Source organism: Haemorhous mexicanus, chromosome 11, assembly GCF_027477595.1.
Source record: "Haemorhous mexicanus isolate bHaeMex1 chromosome 11, bHaeMex1.pri, whole genome shotgun sequence".
Lineage (NCBI taxonomy): Eukaryota > Metazoa > Chordata > Aves > Passeriformes > Fringillidae > Haemorhous > Haemorhous mexicanus.
Window position 1 is genome coordinate 1,130,757 of NC_082351.1, and position 15,759 is coordinate 1,146,515.

At 45.5% G+C, this 15,759-nt stretch overlaps 1 protein-coding gene across 11 annotated transcripts in view; it reads left to right on the forward strand.

Annotated features, from left to right (window-relative positions):
* The window catches only part of WNK2 (WNK lysine deficient protein kinase 2), a 94,824-nt gene that overhangs the window by 61,271 nt on the left and 17,794 nt on the right, over nt 1-15,759 (forward strand). For 5 of the 11 annotated variants that reach the window (XM_059856029.1, XM_059856024.1, XM_059856033.1 and 2 more), the window contains 13 exons: nt 1,387-1,436; nt 2,077-2,242; nt 2,323-2,439; nt 2,592-2,759; nt 2,967-3,012; nt 3,106-3,222; nt 3,664-4,781; nt 6,255-6,327; nt 6,754-6,809; nt 6,883-7,574; nt 8,055-8,269; nt 9,770-9,985; nt 10,877-10,975. In XM_059856029.1, the coding sequence (XP_059712012.1) occupies nt 1,387-1,436; nt 2,077-2,242; nt 2,323-2,439; nt 2,592-2,759; nt 2,967-3,012; nt 3,106-3,222; nt 3,664-4,781; nt 6,255-6,327; nt 6,754-6,809; nt 6,883-7,574; nt 8,055-8,269; nt 9,770-9,985; nt 10,877-10,975 (3,133 nt within the window). The remainder of the gene's footprint in view (nt 1-1,386; nt 1,437-2,076; nt 2,243-2,322; nt 2,440-2,591; nt 2,760-2,966; nt 3,013-3,105; nt 3,223-3,663; nt 4,782-6,254; nt 6,328-6,753; nt 6,810-6,882; nt 7,575-8,054; nt 8,270-9,769; nt 9,986-10,876; nt 10,976-15,759) is intronic. The other 6 variants (XM_059856025.1, XM_059856026.1, XM_059856030.1 and 3 more) reach the window with 6 other exon arrangements.

The following is a 15,759-nucleotide window of genomic DNA, read 5'->3' on the forward strand; positions in this document are numbered from 1 at the left end:
TTCTGCGAAGCTCATGGCCGCTGAGGCACACATCTGTCCTTCACATCTCACATCCCTCAGAACATTTAACCACTGGTTTGCTAATTTCATTCTCACGTCCATCTCTAAGTTAACCCCTTTCTATCATTCACTTTAAGAAATGAAGCAAGTACCAATCCGCATCCTCTACATGCTGGTTTTCTGACATACATTGCTAAAGTTTCCTTGGGTGTAAGAGAAGTTTCATACCTGTCTATATAATCAAACCACTACATTTTGTTGCTACTCTGCCATGACATTTTTATCTCTTCTGTTGTGTTTAGGCACTGGCAGCACTTGCATCCAAACCAACCTGAACCAGTCAGGCAAAAGAGGTTTTGTAAGGCACTTGGTTGAGTGCTTTACCATAATGTCAATACATTATGACTGTGTTCTCACTGTTCATTGATGTTGCAGTTCTATTGAAACTGCATTTAAGCTTGGCATGGCTTATGTGTGGTGTTTACAGCCAAGGAGTCGGGCTGGCTGGTTAGCTGCAGAGAACCAGTGATGTTGAGCAGTTCCCCTCTGAGCTTTTAACCCCAGCTCATCACTGCTTGAGTGCTTAGTGTAGCGATGGCAGTCAAGGGGCTTGTTTCTAGCTCTGCGTCTATAGAAGGATTTTATAGACGTGTTTTTATAAATACATATAAAATTATATATATTTATGGGTGTATCTGGTGCAAGTGTATATACACAGCTATATACATGTACAGGTGTGTGTGTCTTTGTGCATACATGGTAAGTTTGTTACAGCGGGGCCTACAGCATTGTCACAAATTCTTTGAGAATGGGTCTGCCCAATGTGAAAATCATGCTATGATGTCTGTCCCAGAGCTGCAGCCAGTGAAAAGGGAAGCTTTTGGGGGAAATTCATGTAGAGGACAAGAGGACATGATGGTGGTGTTCTTAAATGATGAATTTTCATCTTTTTTTTTGTTTGTAAGTTCCTCAGAAATTTTCCCACTAAGCCAAAAACAATGAAAATACTGAGCATATTTCAGGAAACTATGTAAAGCAATGAGCCAAATTAGCAGATACATTCAAAAATAAAAGACAGTGGGTGCTGATGTGGAATTGTCCCTCAGTCTGGTTTTGCCATGGTGGTGAGGACTGTTTTCCTCGTTTCACCATCTCATCTGCTGTGGACAGAGGAAGGGAACTGGCAGGTTAGTGTCTCTGCCTGAAAAAGTAGTGCCTTGAACAGTGATGTTGAAAGGGTAAAATAGGATATTTATTTTATTTCTAGGTTCCAAGAACTGGTTAAGCAGAATGGTTTTAGAGTTACTGATGCCAACCCTTTCCTAAAGGTGTTTTTCATCTGCTAATATAATGTGTTTGCTTAAATTACTTTTTCTTGCATTTTAGGAGCAGGCAATACAGGACAAACTCCAAGCTCTGTCCCAGAGTTGCGAAAGGTATTATCACCTCTTTGGCGTAAGAAATGCTTGCATTTTGGAGGCTGTTTTTTCTGACATGAACAGATGGAGAAGGACTGGGAGCATGTCTAGGGAGAAGCTGACAGTGTTTTGTGTGCAGTGTGCCTATTCTGGCACCTGCAGCTCTTTACATTCCTTAGTTTGAGTGCGGCATCCTAGCCTTGGTGTATGTACAGCTGTATGGAACTTCTCTTTTCCTCCCTCTACAGCAAACCTAACCTGTTTGCCCTTCTGCTGGGAGGGCGGAAAGACAGGACCTGAGAACACTTCACCTTAGGAAAGTAGGAACTAGTGCAGTTCGTGGAGGGACTGTCAGGGCCCCTTAAGTGAAGGGACTAGGGGATGTAGGGATATATTCAGAGTGATGAGACTTTTGCTGTGTTACTGCCAGAAACATTAATAGATCGTTTCTTTGTAGGTGTTGTAGCCAGAGTATGTGCCTGGTGTAGAGTTGTGCCCTTCGCTCACTGAGTATCTTCCAGTTTACTCAGTTTGGGCCAAAAAAAAGTGCAAATGTGCTCTTTTTTGCAGCCTCTCTTATAGCTTACGTGTGATGCATGACTACGTTGTGTATGACTCTGCCTTTATTTTGGGGCTGTTCTTCTTTTCTCTTGTGAAGCTACATGAGCCCAGATGTTGTTTCTGGCAGAGAGATGAGTGACAGCTTGGAAGGAGCAACAGGAAGTGGAAAGCAAGAAGGAAAATCTTCAAAGAAGCATAAGAAATCCACGCGTGCTCGTTCGCGCCAGGAGAAGTCCAACAGACCCAAACTGACCATATTAAATGCAAGTACAACCTGTTGGAGGGTAACTCTAGGGTTCCTTTGGCTTTGCCAGGAATAAGGGTTGTTGATCTCTGCATGCAGGTGTGTAACACAGGGGATAAAATGGTGGAGTGCCAGCTTGAAACCCATAACCACAAAATGGTGACGTTCAAATTTGACTTGGATGGTGACGCGCCAGAGGAAATTGCTACTTACATGGTGAGATATGTCTGCCCACGGGCTCTAAGTGCTCCCAGCTGCTTCAAGCAGCTTCTCGTGTGTGCTTGTTGCCTGAGCTGCCTGGCAGCTGTGGAATGAGGCATTCATAAAAAAATGTCTGTTTTCCCCTTTATTTTGATGTGACCTTCTAGGTGGAGAATGAATTCATCTTGCAAAGTGAAAAAGAGACTTTTATTGAGCAAATGAAGGATATCATTGATAAAGCAGAAGATATGCTCAGTGAGGATACAGAAGGAGAGCGAAGTTCTGACCAGGGAACAAGTCCCCAGCAAGATGCAGATAGGCTGGAAATAAGCGAGGTAAGAAACGCTAAATACAGATTCCTAGTTTGATTCGTTTTTCTTAACAGCCAGATACTTAACTAACTTTTGCATCTTGTGTTAAAAAAAGTAAAAGGGTTTCTTAACTAAAAAAATAATGCTTTTGCTCTGTTAAGCCTTACAATATGTGTGGGATGCTGGTCCTCTTGCACTGATCCAGCTATTTCTTGGGTTGTTTCTTTACAGGAGAAGCGTCAGTCTCAAATGAAGACACCTGTGTATCAGCAAAACGGTAAGAGTGCCATCCTGTGTAACTAAGACAAAGTCATGATCTGGAGACAATGGAAATTCATGTGTTTACTTGTAATTTTCTTTTCATCCCTAGTTTTGCATACCGGAAAAAGGTGGTTTATTATATGTCCAGTGGTGGAAAACCCTACTACAGATGCCCCCGAGTTTTCTCCCCCGGTGCCTCCCAGTGCCCAGCAGACAGAAGGGCCAGGTATCTCCAAACTTTATAGAAAATGTCTTCTGCTGAGCTGCTGTGTTGTCTATCTTCTGTCGTCACCTCACTCAGCTGTGATGGTTTCACTTGATTTAGTCACAGGAAGAAAATGATGACTTTTGTTAAGCTGTGCATTTACATGCGCACGTGCATTTACATATGTTCCTGGCATTGAACCAAATTGGGAATCTTTATCTGATTTTCATTAAAGTGTCAGTATTTTAGCTATACCTTATGCTGCGGGGTAGCTGAAATTCTCATCACTATAGTGTCTTTTCAGTGAAATATTTTTTGCATAATCTGAAAATTCTCGTTTGATGTACATAACAGCTATTTGCTGGTGGGAATTGCTTGTGGGTTGTCCCTGCAGCTGACCAGGGGGCTTGGCAGTGATTTCCTTTCCTTTCAAGGTTCACCTTTTGCTTGTGTTCTCTCTAGACCCAGAGCAGTCAGATGACCAGCCGGTGAGCTCTGCGGTGACAGAGGCACCTGGGCTCGGGGCTGGCCAGCAGCTTCCCCTGCACACAGGGGTCAGTGACAGCCCCCTTGGAGCCGCCCCATCCTTGGCACCAGCTCCTGCTGCAGCAGCTCCTGCCAGCATAGCAAGCCAGCCAGAGTTCCCAGCCCCAGCCCTGCTGGCATCTGCCCCGAGTATCGCGGAGCCTGCAGTGGCCAGAGGAGGTCAGCCGGAGTTCCCCCAGCCCGGCCCCCAGGCCCCCCGAGAAGTGGGGCTGGAGGAGCCCCCCGAGGCCCCGGCCCTGCAGCTGCAGCCGCAGGCGGATGAGCCGGCGTGCGTGCCCGACGTGGAGATCGCCTGCTGCAGCGTGGGGCCGCCCGCGGCCACGCCGGCAGCTCCGGGGCCGCTGCCCGCGCCTCCAGATGCCGCGGTGCTGGAGCGGCAGCCGGCGCCACAGGGGCCGCACCTGCCGGAGGGCGGCCAGCCCGGCGCGGGGCCCTTCAGCAGCCAGCCCTTCCCCACGGCCGCCGGCCCCGATGCCCTGGCCTTGGCGGGGTCCCAGCTCCAGAGCCCCACGCAGGTGCCGCTGGCCACATCCCAGCAGCTGCCGATGGCGCAGGGTGGCTCGGGGATGGCCGGGTCAGGGGTTGGCCTGCTCCAGCAGCAGAACCCCCCTGGCACCGCCGAGTCTGATGGCGAGGGCCCCCCCAGGGTGGACTTCGTGGACAACACAATTAAAAGCCTTGATGAGAAGCTGCGCAATTTGCTGTACCAGGAATATGTTCCAACTTCTTCGGCATCAGTGGGGACGCCGGACACCTCTGTGCCACCTGAGCAGGGCGACAGTGAATTTACCTTATCCCCTTTTCCTGAAGAACAAGCTTCTGCCGCAGCGTTGAATGGGAGAGAACCAGGCTGTAGCATCCCGGACACCGGCCAGGAGGTGAAAGCTGCTGCTGAGCCGCTGGTGCCCCTCGTGCCCTCGGAGGCCTTGCCTTGCCCACCGCTGGTCAGTCCCCCAGCGGCTCTGCCCTTCATCCCCTCAAAGCCAGCCTGTAGGGCTGGCCCCAGAGCAGAGCTCATGACTCACTCTCCTGCGGTAGGACATGTGTAGATCTTTTGATTCCCTAAACTTTTCATATCTCTGTTCCGGGGTGTGTTACCTTTACCTGCTGACTGCTTTCCAGTGTGAAAGCTCGCTTAAATTTTTCTTGTCAGATGCATCCCAACTCGTTTTTCAGAAATGCTTGTTAGTGAAAGCCAGACTTTCCCTTTGGGTTTAGAAGCGGTATAATACTTTAATTCATCTCCTCTTGTGTCCTGTCCAAAGCAGGCAGAAATATGTCCATTTCTTTGTAGTTTAAGAATGTAAAACACATGCATGGTATAGTCATTATAGTTCTAATGAAGGTGATTTTGCTTCAATTTTAAGTATAAATGAATGGTAGCGGTTGCAATTACTGCCTTAAAAGTTGACTTGGATCAAGCAAACATTTCAAGTACCTTTGCCTTGTCCACATGCTGCAGCCAAAGGCAGACATTCCATGGGAAGCAGTTTCTTCTGTGTCCTGTTATAGTTTCTTTTGTCTTCTCCTGAGCTTGGTAGAGCAAGACTGCCACGGAGGCCTCTAAGGAAATAGGTAGCAGGCAGTCTGGGGCAGTGGTTCCTCAGTTGAGCCCCCATGTTAGGTTTTTTTCAGATAAAATTCCAAGTTTATGAAATCATCAGATTTGCAGCACATTGTGCTAGATCAGTGTCTGTTCCAGGCCCTGGCACAGGTTACTCAGAGAAGCTGTGGCTGTCCCATTCCTAGCAGTGTCCAAGGCCAGGTTGGATGGGGCTTGGAGCAACTTGGGATAGTGGAAAGTGTTCCTGTACATGGCAGGGAAGGGAATGGGATGAGCTTAGAAGTCCTTTTCAGCCCAAACCATTCTATGATTCTATATCTTACTCAAAAGTAGCATTTCTGGAGAAACTCCATCCCTAGCAATGCTGAGACTGTTCTGTGTAACATCTGCTGGAGGGACTCCTATCGACTGCTTGAGAGGTGCTGTGTGGTACAGGAAAGCAGCTGTGTACTGGAGTGACTCTTTAGAGCATGTTGTTTTCTAATGATAAATGACTTTCTACAGCAAACCAAATTCTCGCTCTGTGAAAGGTGCTATGTCTGTCTCTCGAGTAATTGGAATTCATCCTATTAAAATCTGTGCCAGTAAGGAAAGAGACATAGAATTTCTGAAGACAGACATACAGTTGAGGAACGTACAGTCTGGCTGGAAAAGCAAACCAGAACAAAGCCCCAAGTGTGTGTGTATATATAATATACTGGGTTTCAGTAGCTTGGGCTGCAGTTCCAACTGTGATGCTGCCATTGCTTTATTTCTTTCAAGGAAGGAGGAAAAAATTGGGGGAGTTGGAGGCAAGACTTGAAGGCCACCTCCACAGGCACTGTGAAATAGTTCCATATTCTCTGGTAGTGCCAGGGCAGCAAGGTGGAAGTGAGGGAAGGAGAACACATTCTGCTTTGTGAGTGAGACTGAAATTGTGTTTCTTTTTTCCTTTTACTGAAAGTTGAACAAGCCAGAAGTCACTGGTGTGAGTGCTCATCCCTCAGAGGAAAGAGGTGGGTCGGCAGGCAGAACAGGTAATGCTCCTCCAGCCATCCCTGCTTGGTGTCAGTGGGTGTCAGTAGCAGGAGTGGGGCAACAGCCCATCCATGTCCAGCAGCTCTGTGTGTCTCTGAGACACCAAGAACATCAGAATAGTTCAGGCCCAATGTACCATGCAGGTTTAATTCTTCTTCTGTTTTTCTTCTTAAAAATTTTTAACTGAGTAATGAAATTCCACACACCTATTATTATTTGAATTCCCCAAATCACTAGGTCTGCCAACCTGCAGATATTTTATATTGCCATTGCTATTGCCTCCTGCATTTTTAATCCTGCATTACAAAGATTGGGGTTTTAAATTATTCCTCAGTGGTACACTTCAGTTTATCACAATGAAACACTGGCTTTTATTACATTAAAGCTTTCCAGACTTAAATATTTTTTTCACAACTTTATATCAGGTCCAGCCACAAGCATCGCTCCAGCTCCTGCTGCTCCAGCAAAAGGCCTCCTTCAGGTAACCAGAACTAGGAGCAGTTTTCTGCTTGATTGTTACAGTTCCTTTTGTTAAGCTCTCTTATTTTTGCCAGGTTGCACCTTCATCATCAGGCACAGCTCCACAGATGGAGACTTTCCAGAGGAGCGAGGAGGCAGAGAGGACGGCTTCACCCGCACATGCAGAGAGCGTAATGCGGCGAGCGACAGCAGATGGGGCAATGAGTAACTTCCACAGGGATGGTTCTCCGGGCTCTGGTTCCTATGGAAAACAGGCTGAGGCTCAGGAGAGCGGCACGCCGGCCAAAACCATTGGCAGGTTTTCAGTCATCAGCACGCAGGACGAATTAACTTTAGCGGCACCGCAATGCTTGAGGTTCTCGGCCCCCCCAGATGTGTACCTGGACGAGCTGCCCTCCAGCCCGGACATGAAGGCTGCTGTCCGCAGGCTCCAGACGGCCTCGTCCGTGGACGTCCTGTGCGAGCAGGCCTCGAGCGACTCTGCCGACGAGCCCTTCCCGCGGCAGCTGGCGGCTGCTGCAGCTGCACAGCTCTCCCCCCCCAGCAGCAGCACAGCCACAGACTTAATCAAAAAAGCAGCTGCTTTTCTGCAGAGGTCTGCCAAAGGTGGCTCCCCTGGCCCAGAGTCACCCAACGGGCAAGGTGCGAAGATTCCTACCATCAACATCACGTCCTTCCACTCACAGTCGTCCTACATGAGCAGTGACAATGACTCAGAGTTTGAAGATGCTGATATGAAGAAAGAGTTGCAGAACCTGAGAGAAAAGTATGTTGAGTTTGCAAGTGATATAAGGGAAGCTTGTGTTGCTGTACCTTAGCAGCAGCTCAGCTTAGGATGAGCAGAACTGTAAGGAGTAAACTGGTTCTGGGCAAATCAGGCAATGCCAGGACCTTCCCCCACCTTCCTGCTGTGCATTGCCTTATCTGCCAGTTCCAGTTAGAAGAATTCCTCATAGAATCCCTGAATGTGTTGGGTTGGAAAGGACCTTAAAGATCATTCCAACTGCTGCCATAGGCAGGGACACCTTCTATTATGTACGGTTGCTCCAAGCCCTGTCCAGCCTGGCCTTGGAGCCAGAGACTCCTCCTTCCAGGGATGGGGAGTCACCACAGATAGATTGTTGTAGCTTTGCATACTTAGGGATGAGCGGCTGATTGTTTTGTTTCTTCTTTTACAATTAATTACACAGTCAGGATATGGTGCTTTATCAAATACAATGCTAGCACAGTCCTTTTATTTTTTTAGGCATATGAAAGAGATTGCTGAGTTGCAGACGCAGCAGAAGAACGAGATAGAGGCACTGTATATTCGCCTGGGGAAACCCCTTCCTCCCAACCTGGGCTTCCTTCATTCTGCCCCTCCAAGCGGCCGGCGCCGAAGAACCAGCAAAAACAAACTGAAAGCTGGAAAGCTCTTAAACCCTCTGGTCCAGCAGCTCAGGAGTGGAACATCAAGCACAAGTAGGTACACTGGCTGCTTCCCTTCTCCTGTTGCTTGTGTCAGTCGTGGCTGTGCTGTGTGATGTCTGGGACTTCTGGAAAGGATGGAATTTTTGTCGGTTTTAAGCTGGCATGCTTTTGGACAGGCTAGTCCCAGGTCGTGGTAGCAAGCCATACCTGCCTGCTCTGCATTGCCTACAGTCCTCGGCAGAGGAATGATATTCCACTTTAATTTGGAAAACAGCCTGGTTACATCTCCTCCATTCTTCAAATGCAATTTACTGATGTTTGTATTCACTTCTTAGATGCTGTTATGCTGTATTGATTAGGTGCTGTGTCTTGTTTCCTTTTTCCTCCAAGATGCCATATATAAAAGATGGGATTGCATTTGCTCCCCCCAAAGGATGGGAGGTTAAAAGCATTTACAAAACTGTGGTGGATGCTTTGACCATCTGAAGTGGTGTGAGATTTCCACACAGCACTAACAGTCCTGAGTTTTTATCTCTTGGAAAAGTACAAAAATATAATTTACCTGGGAAATATCGATAAACCCCAGTACCGATTTCTTCAGCGAAATGTAGAATAGAATATATAAAATATTTCTTCGGCTTAGTTCATGCTGTTATTTGGGGGAGCAGCAGCTTTTGCAGCATTCACCCTTTATTTCAAAACTGGTGGCTCTTGTTTTTAACATTACTGCATCATAGGGCCCCTTTGAGTTTTGTTGCATCAATCTTTATAGACAGGGTGTTGAGGAGGATTTTGCTTTTAGCTAAGGGTTTCAGCTGAGTTGGGAAAAACAAATATATTCAGAGGCAATAAGTTCTGTGGCCCATCCTGAGGCTGAGTGTTCTTGCCCACAGGGACTGAAGCAGTGTTTGATACTGTCTGTGCTTCTACATCTATCTAGATAGTTATATATTGTTACTTATCTGTAGATATCTAGATAATTGTCTCTATCTGGTCTTTTGTCTACACAAATATCTCATGTAAAGAGGCTTAAAAACCAAAATGCCTTTGCAATCATGTGTTACATGATTTTATCAGTAGAAGCATCTGACAGTGGCAATGACAATTATACTCAAATAACTATAAATAAAAAGTTCCTTGTGTCTTTGCTGCAACTTTTATTCTTCTCCATTTGCTTAATTCCACCTTTGGTGTGGGAGAGCAGACCTCTGTGTCCTGCTTTGTCATTCTGTGTGTTCATCCTCCTCCTCAGCACCCCAGCAGCTCTCTTTATTCCAGCAATGCTCCTTCAGAGGCTCCTGAAAACAGAGGAGAAACTAAAAATCAAGCCTGCTCCAGGAGCTTCTTGGAGAAGCAGGATCAGCGATAAGAGGTGTGGATTATTTTCTGGTGCAGGCTGTCTCCAAAGTTTGTGCTCCATCCAGTGCATCAGAATGGTGAACAGCTGTTCCTCTTGGGGTCAAGATATGGATTATTTTTAGGCAGGGATTTTTTACTCAGAGTTTTCCTAGCTTTTACCATTGCATGTGTTGTGTTTGTTTGCTCTTTCAGGTAACCTTTCAGACTCTAAAGACTCGCCCCACAAAGAAAGCAGTAACTTGCAGCCAGCCTTCCCCGAAGCTGCCGCGGTGCCTCCCGGCACAGCGCCCGCCCTGGGCAAGGCTGTGCAGACCCAGCAGCCCTGCTCTGTCAAAGCCTCTCTGTCCTCCGACATCTGCTCCGGCCTGGGCCTCGACGCAGCTGACGCCAGCACAGGCTCTGGCCAAGGTGATTCTTCCTGCTGCCTGTTTCGTGTCTCTTCCAGCACGTGCTAAAATTAGTTCCCTTCCCTTAGGCTTAAACTTTTTAGGAGTGATAGAGGAATGTGAACCTTTGGCAATCCAAGTTACTGGCTTATACTTTAAAAGAGTCAGAAGAGCAAAATTTAAGTATCTTGCTGAGTGTTACCAGCACTCGAGAAGGCATGCCCCAAGACATCCCTAATTCTTAGGAAAGAAATACCTATCAGTTTTGTCAGCAGTGGCTTTATCCTAATACCTTCTCTGGAGTCTGCCTTACAGATTCCTGAGAAAAAATGAAAGGAAAACAAATAAGATACAAAAGGCTAGGAGAGCATTTGCTTTGTTTAATTTTTTTAGCCCCTTCATTCCAGTAGACCCCAAGTTCCTCATGATAAACTACCAAACCATCTTGGGCATGAGAGAAAATAAAAATGTAATTAAAAGAAAACCAAACCCAGGGGACCAAGTTATATTTCCTTTCTATGAGGGGTTCACTTTGTGCATAATTTTGGAGTGCCAGCCACAGGGCTGTGCTCCCTCCCATGACCCCAGTTCTGAGACCTCTGTGTATTGCCCCCATTGTAGGCTTTGACTGATCTTGTTGCCATGCATATGGGAAGTTCCAATGATGATTAAAATACCTTCCTCTCATTGCACATCCTGCCAAACTAATCTACAAAATATCTATCTGTCCTCTTCTGCTGTTATTGCATCCTTTGTGTATGGTCAGTGAACTTGCTCCTCTTTGGCAAAGTTAAGGGGGAGATGTGGAGGTTTAACTAACAAAGCTGATTTGACTGATGGTTTAGGACATCTGATCACAGCTACTTGTACTTTATAAGTGTCTTTGTTTTCTTCCCTTTATATTCATTTACAGGCTGGACGGTTTTCCACCAAACGTCTGAGAGAGTGACCTATAAATCTAGTAGCAAACCTCGTACCAGATTCCTCAGTGGACCTGTGTCTTTGTCCATCTGTTTGTATTTGTTCTTTTGTATTTTATCACAGTCCATCTTTCTTTTACCCCCTTTTTCCAATTCCATGATTTATATCTCTAATATGTTTGGCAGGATGCCCCTTTTTCTCAACCATCTTTTCTTTCTTTTTCTCTTTCTTTTAAGTAATCATCATGAACACACCTTATTTATATTAATTTTTCATGTGAAAGCTTTTTTTGCACTGCTTTTGGCTCATGCCTGGGCACCAAAAGCATGTGTGGAAGATCTCATCATTTATTATATATAGCCTGATGGTAAATTTTGCCCTGGAGTTATCAAAGCTTTTGTACTTTATGTGATTTCTGTTGAAGTAATTTTATTTGCAATGTGGCAAATATACATGTCTGCTGTCCCGGTTCCAGCGACAACAAAACGAAATCCATCCTTCTGTAGACGAATGGTCTCTTTCACACATGTTTGGACTCTGAAGACATGCATGTAGCAAGCTGATACAATTCTAGAAGGTCACTGGAGGGTATAACTTCCATACAAGGGCTGTATTAACTCGATATACAGTACTGTTTATATCCACTCTATTTTCTTTAATTTTCCCCCGCTCTTTGCATGTGGAAATGCTGAGACAACAGTGCTCCAGCTAGTTCTTTCCAAATCTCTGTCCCAGGTGGGCTTTTCCCCATGCAGTCACTTTAATTACTTTAGGTGAGCAATTTTTTTATGGAATCATAAGACGCAGGAAGATCTGGTTACTCTAAGGGAGAGTCCCATCAACTTTTTGTGTAAGCTGATCTGGCTGAAGCACTTGACTCAGTTTATTTTCTTATGACCTTATGTGACCTCAGAGATGAAGTCAAATTAGCAGTTCATCAAAGCATAAATAAGTAAAAAGCAATATCGGATATTCAGATGATACTTGGAAATGGATTGTTAGGATCCAGGAGTTTTGTCTCAAATAACTGTGCACCTTCTATTTGTACCCTATTTGTCTGACTTCTAAAGTAATTGGCAATTCCACCAAACAATATCAAGCTATTTAATGAAGAAATTTAGACTTTTTTACCCAATTTTAGGTGCTGCTTTTTAGGCAAACGGATTTTGCTTGTACAATAAAGATATGTTGTGCTGAACAGGTACTATAGGCCACTTACATATAACCTTAGAAGGGCTGAAAACACTTTTGAGAAAATGTTTGGTTAAATAACTATGGGTTTACAGTAGTATCAGATCTCCCCTTGGAGTTCTGCGCTGCTCATTACTATCCAAGTGGGTCAGGTCAAAGGCACAAGACCACTCCAATACACTCCTCCTAATTTTATGAATAAACAGTAGTTTAAGAAATAATCTCAGTTTTTTTTTTTTTTTTTTTTGTTTGAGCTCCCTGAAAGCACAAACACTCAGGCGACTGATGTTTACAGAATTTATTATCATGTAAGCTTTTCATGACTGGTGATGTCATGAGACAGTTTTGCATTTAGGGATTTTTTCTGAGAACCTGGGGAGAATTCTCAGCTCCCAAATATTCCTGTTTGGTGTTATAGTGGCCACAGTAATTTCTTCTGCACATGTAATTCCCAGAAGATGTTTCATTAATCTTCCATGGAATTACTATTCAGTAGGATGAGAAAGGTAAAAATAATAAAAACCAGCGCATTAAAAATGTTTGGGTGCATGGATGTTGTGAATAAAACCAAGGGAATATGTAAATCCTTTGAATCATGAAGTTTCCTCATGCTTAAATAACTCGGCATGACTAATTGCTTTCTGTTCTCGACCCGTGTGCTCTCTCAGGGTCTGGGCTAGTACTGGGGGAGTTTTGGCCTCTCCCATCCCTGAGTCACACCAGGAGATGGGTGCAGTTCAGGCACTTAACGTGACTCTGCAATCCTAGGTCACCCCTGAGGGTCCCAGTCTTGAGAGCACATCTTGGCTGCCAGGGGAGCCTCTCACCTGAGGTGCCTCTCACCTGGGGACCTTAGCAGGTCCCCATGACAGAGCTGTGGGCAGGTTTGGTGGGGCAGGAGGCTATGCCAGCTTGTTTTCCTGAGAGCCCAGCATGTGGGATGTGTGTGTGAGTGCAGGACTGGGGCTGTGTGCATTCCTGTCCTTCCCCATGGTGGCTGGGGCTGGGACAACGGCGGGCAGGAAGGACAGTAGCACTTTCTGTGGAGCTGGGATCCAGAGCAGCTGTGTCTGGAGCTTCAGGAAAAACAGTGCTCGAGGAAGGCCAGGTTGGATGGGGCTTGGAGCAGCCTGGTCTAGTGGAAGGTGTCTCTGCCCGTGGCAGGGGTTTGGAACAGGATGTACTTTTAAGGTCTTCCAATGTAAACCATCCTTTGATTCTATTATTTGAAGGTGATGATCTTGGCAATACCAGCTGGCTCATGTTCCTTTCCGTCTGCAAGGGACATCAGTGCGCCCAGCAGGCAGGCAAAGCCAAGCATTTGCATTAAGTGCTAAACATGTTTGCATCCATACTCCATCCCTGGAAGTGTCCCAGGACGGGCTGGATGGGGCTTGGAGCACTTGGGATAGTGGAAGGTGTCCATGCCCATGGCCATGGTGGGGATGGAACTGGGTGAGCTGCAAAGTCCCTTCCAACCCAAACCGTTGCAGGTAGCATTCCATCCTCTGTGCAGTTGTACAGGGCTGGGACATGACTGTGCAGTGCCAGCAGCTCAGTGGCACCTCCAGACAGTTCAGAGTCCTGGGTCTATTTCATAAGTCAAAGTTTCCCTGGTATTTTTTTTGTTTGAGAACTGTTGGGAAACACTGCTGCATTTTCGGAGATGCTCCGAATCTGTATGTGTGGTTGAGGAAAACCAGCCCTTTGGCGAGGTGGGATATGCCCAGGTAGGAGACCTGCTGCACTGGCAGAAAAGTTGGCAACTTTAAAAATAAATGTTCAGATGGATTAAAGACAGTATTACAAGGATCTTGTTTTGGTTACAAGATCCATTGGACTCAAACACTTTCACAGTGTTCTGCAGGACATTTTGATCCATGTCCAATATTGACTTCACCTTTGTATGTTTCATGATATAAAATATTTTTGATGGGCTTTGGCATAATTTTATCCTGATTTCTTTCCTGGGTTAAACTGCAGGGGTGCCCTAGGGAAGGTTTTTCACTGATTGTGAGTGGAATTTTCAAAGCTCCATTTGGCTTAGGCTTGGAATCTTGTGTAATGCATTTTTTGCCAGGTTTGTAGCAATTCATATACTGTATGTGCATATGCAATTATGGAAATGGTCTAGCAGTTTATTGCCATTTCCATTTTTTGTAGCTTTCCAGTTTTTTGGCAGCTGTTAGTGCAAATATGGGACAGTGGATTTTTTCTGTTCTGTATAATAGCTATTTAATTCCTCAGATAAGAGATCTAGAATTGGAGGTAAAATGCTCTGCTGAACTTTTACAATCTTACATTAAATCTTAATTATGATTAATTTCCTTAACTTTACTGTTCTTAAACATGTTAATGTTATCAGTAATACAATTAATTGGGTGAATTAGATCTACAAAGTGAATTTTTAATTGAATTTGAGTTCATAACCAACCATGGCTGATAACTGTCAGTCCCTGCTTGAGGCAGTCTCACCGCTTAGGGAATGTTTCCCATCTCCCAAGCTCCACACTGGAGTGATGCTGCTGGAAGTAGCAGGTCTCTTCTCGGTGCCTGACTCTCCTGTGATGCTCCTCAGAGCTGGAGCCCCTCATGCAGGTGTTTTATGTGTGTGTTGAGTATTGCCGCTTCTGTCACTTCCCCAGGTCGGGTTTGGCACCTGAGGTGCTGGGAAACCTGTGCCTGGCTGTGCAAGAAGCAGAGGGGTTGGCAATGAAGGTGATTTTACACATATTCAAGCACGTACTGCAGTCAGGTGCCTGCTTTTTTTCTCGTGGGCAGGTGCTTTCCATTTGCATTCCTGTTGTGCTAAGAAGTGCCTGTTGCTGCAGGAAATAGCAGGAAATAGCCTCTAGGATTGCTGCCATGGCCACTGCCCTCCTGGGGATTTGTTTCCGTTGTGGGAATCAGTAGCTTACTTTGGGATAGGCAAGGTAAGGTATATCGGAGGGAAAAGAGAGCAAAAGATACAAGAATACAAGACAGATGGTTGAGTTGTGAATGTGGCTGTGTTTGCTATCTGGGCTTTGAGATGAGAACTGAACTTGGTCATGCTTGTGTTGTTGTAGTTATGTCCTCCTGATTTTCTCAGGATAGAAATCCATGTGAACTATATGAAATAATAAAAAATTCTTTCAAAGCAGTCCTCTGTTCCTCATGCCACCCATATCTAAGCACAAACGTCTCTTCTCCCTTACTTCCTCACTCCCTCGTTTCTTTACTTCCTCAGTCTCTGACTGAAATCGCTTCCTTCTCTGAAGACTCATTCGGGGCCTCTGTCAGCCTGGACCTGCAATCTCTGAGTTTAAAGCTGCATTTCTGGCACAGTAACAAAATGTTACACCACTGTTTACTCTAGAGAAAGAGCACGTCATCCTCTATCTTAATTTTTTTGCCCCAGTCTGATTTTGCTCATGGTTTCAAGTGCTTCTTCCCAATGAACCCACCGTAGGCCATGTCAGACACTCATCTCCCCCCATCCCATAACAATATTCTTCTTATCAAGTCCAAAATACCTTTCAGGAAATTTTGGCACCCAAATAGCAATGGTGCCAATGTCTGGCAAGATCAAGTCGGGGTCTCGGCACACTTCTGGCACTCTGCTATTTGTCAACAGACTGTAAAATGATGATAAATGATGGAACGAGACAATAATGAAAAAAACAAGTAGTTTAGTTAAACTAA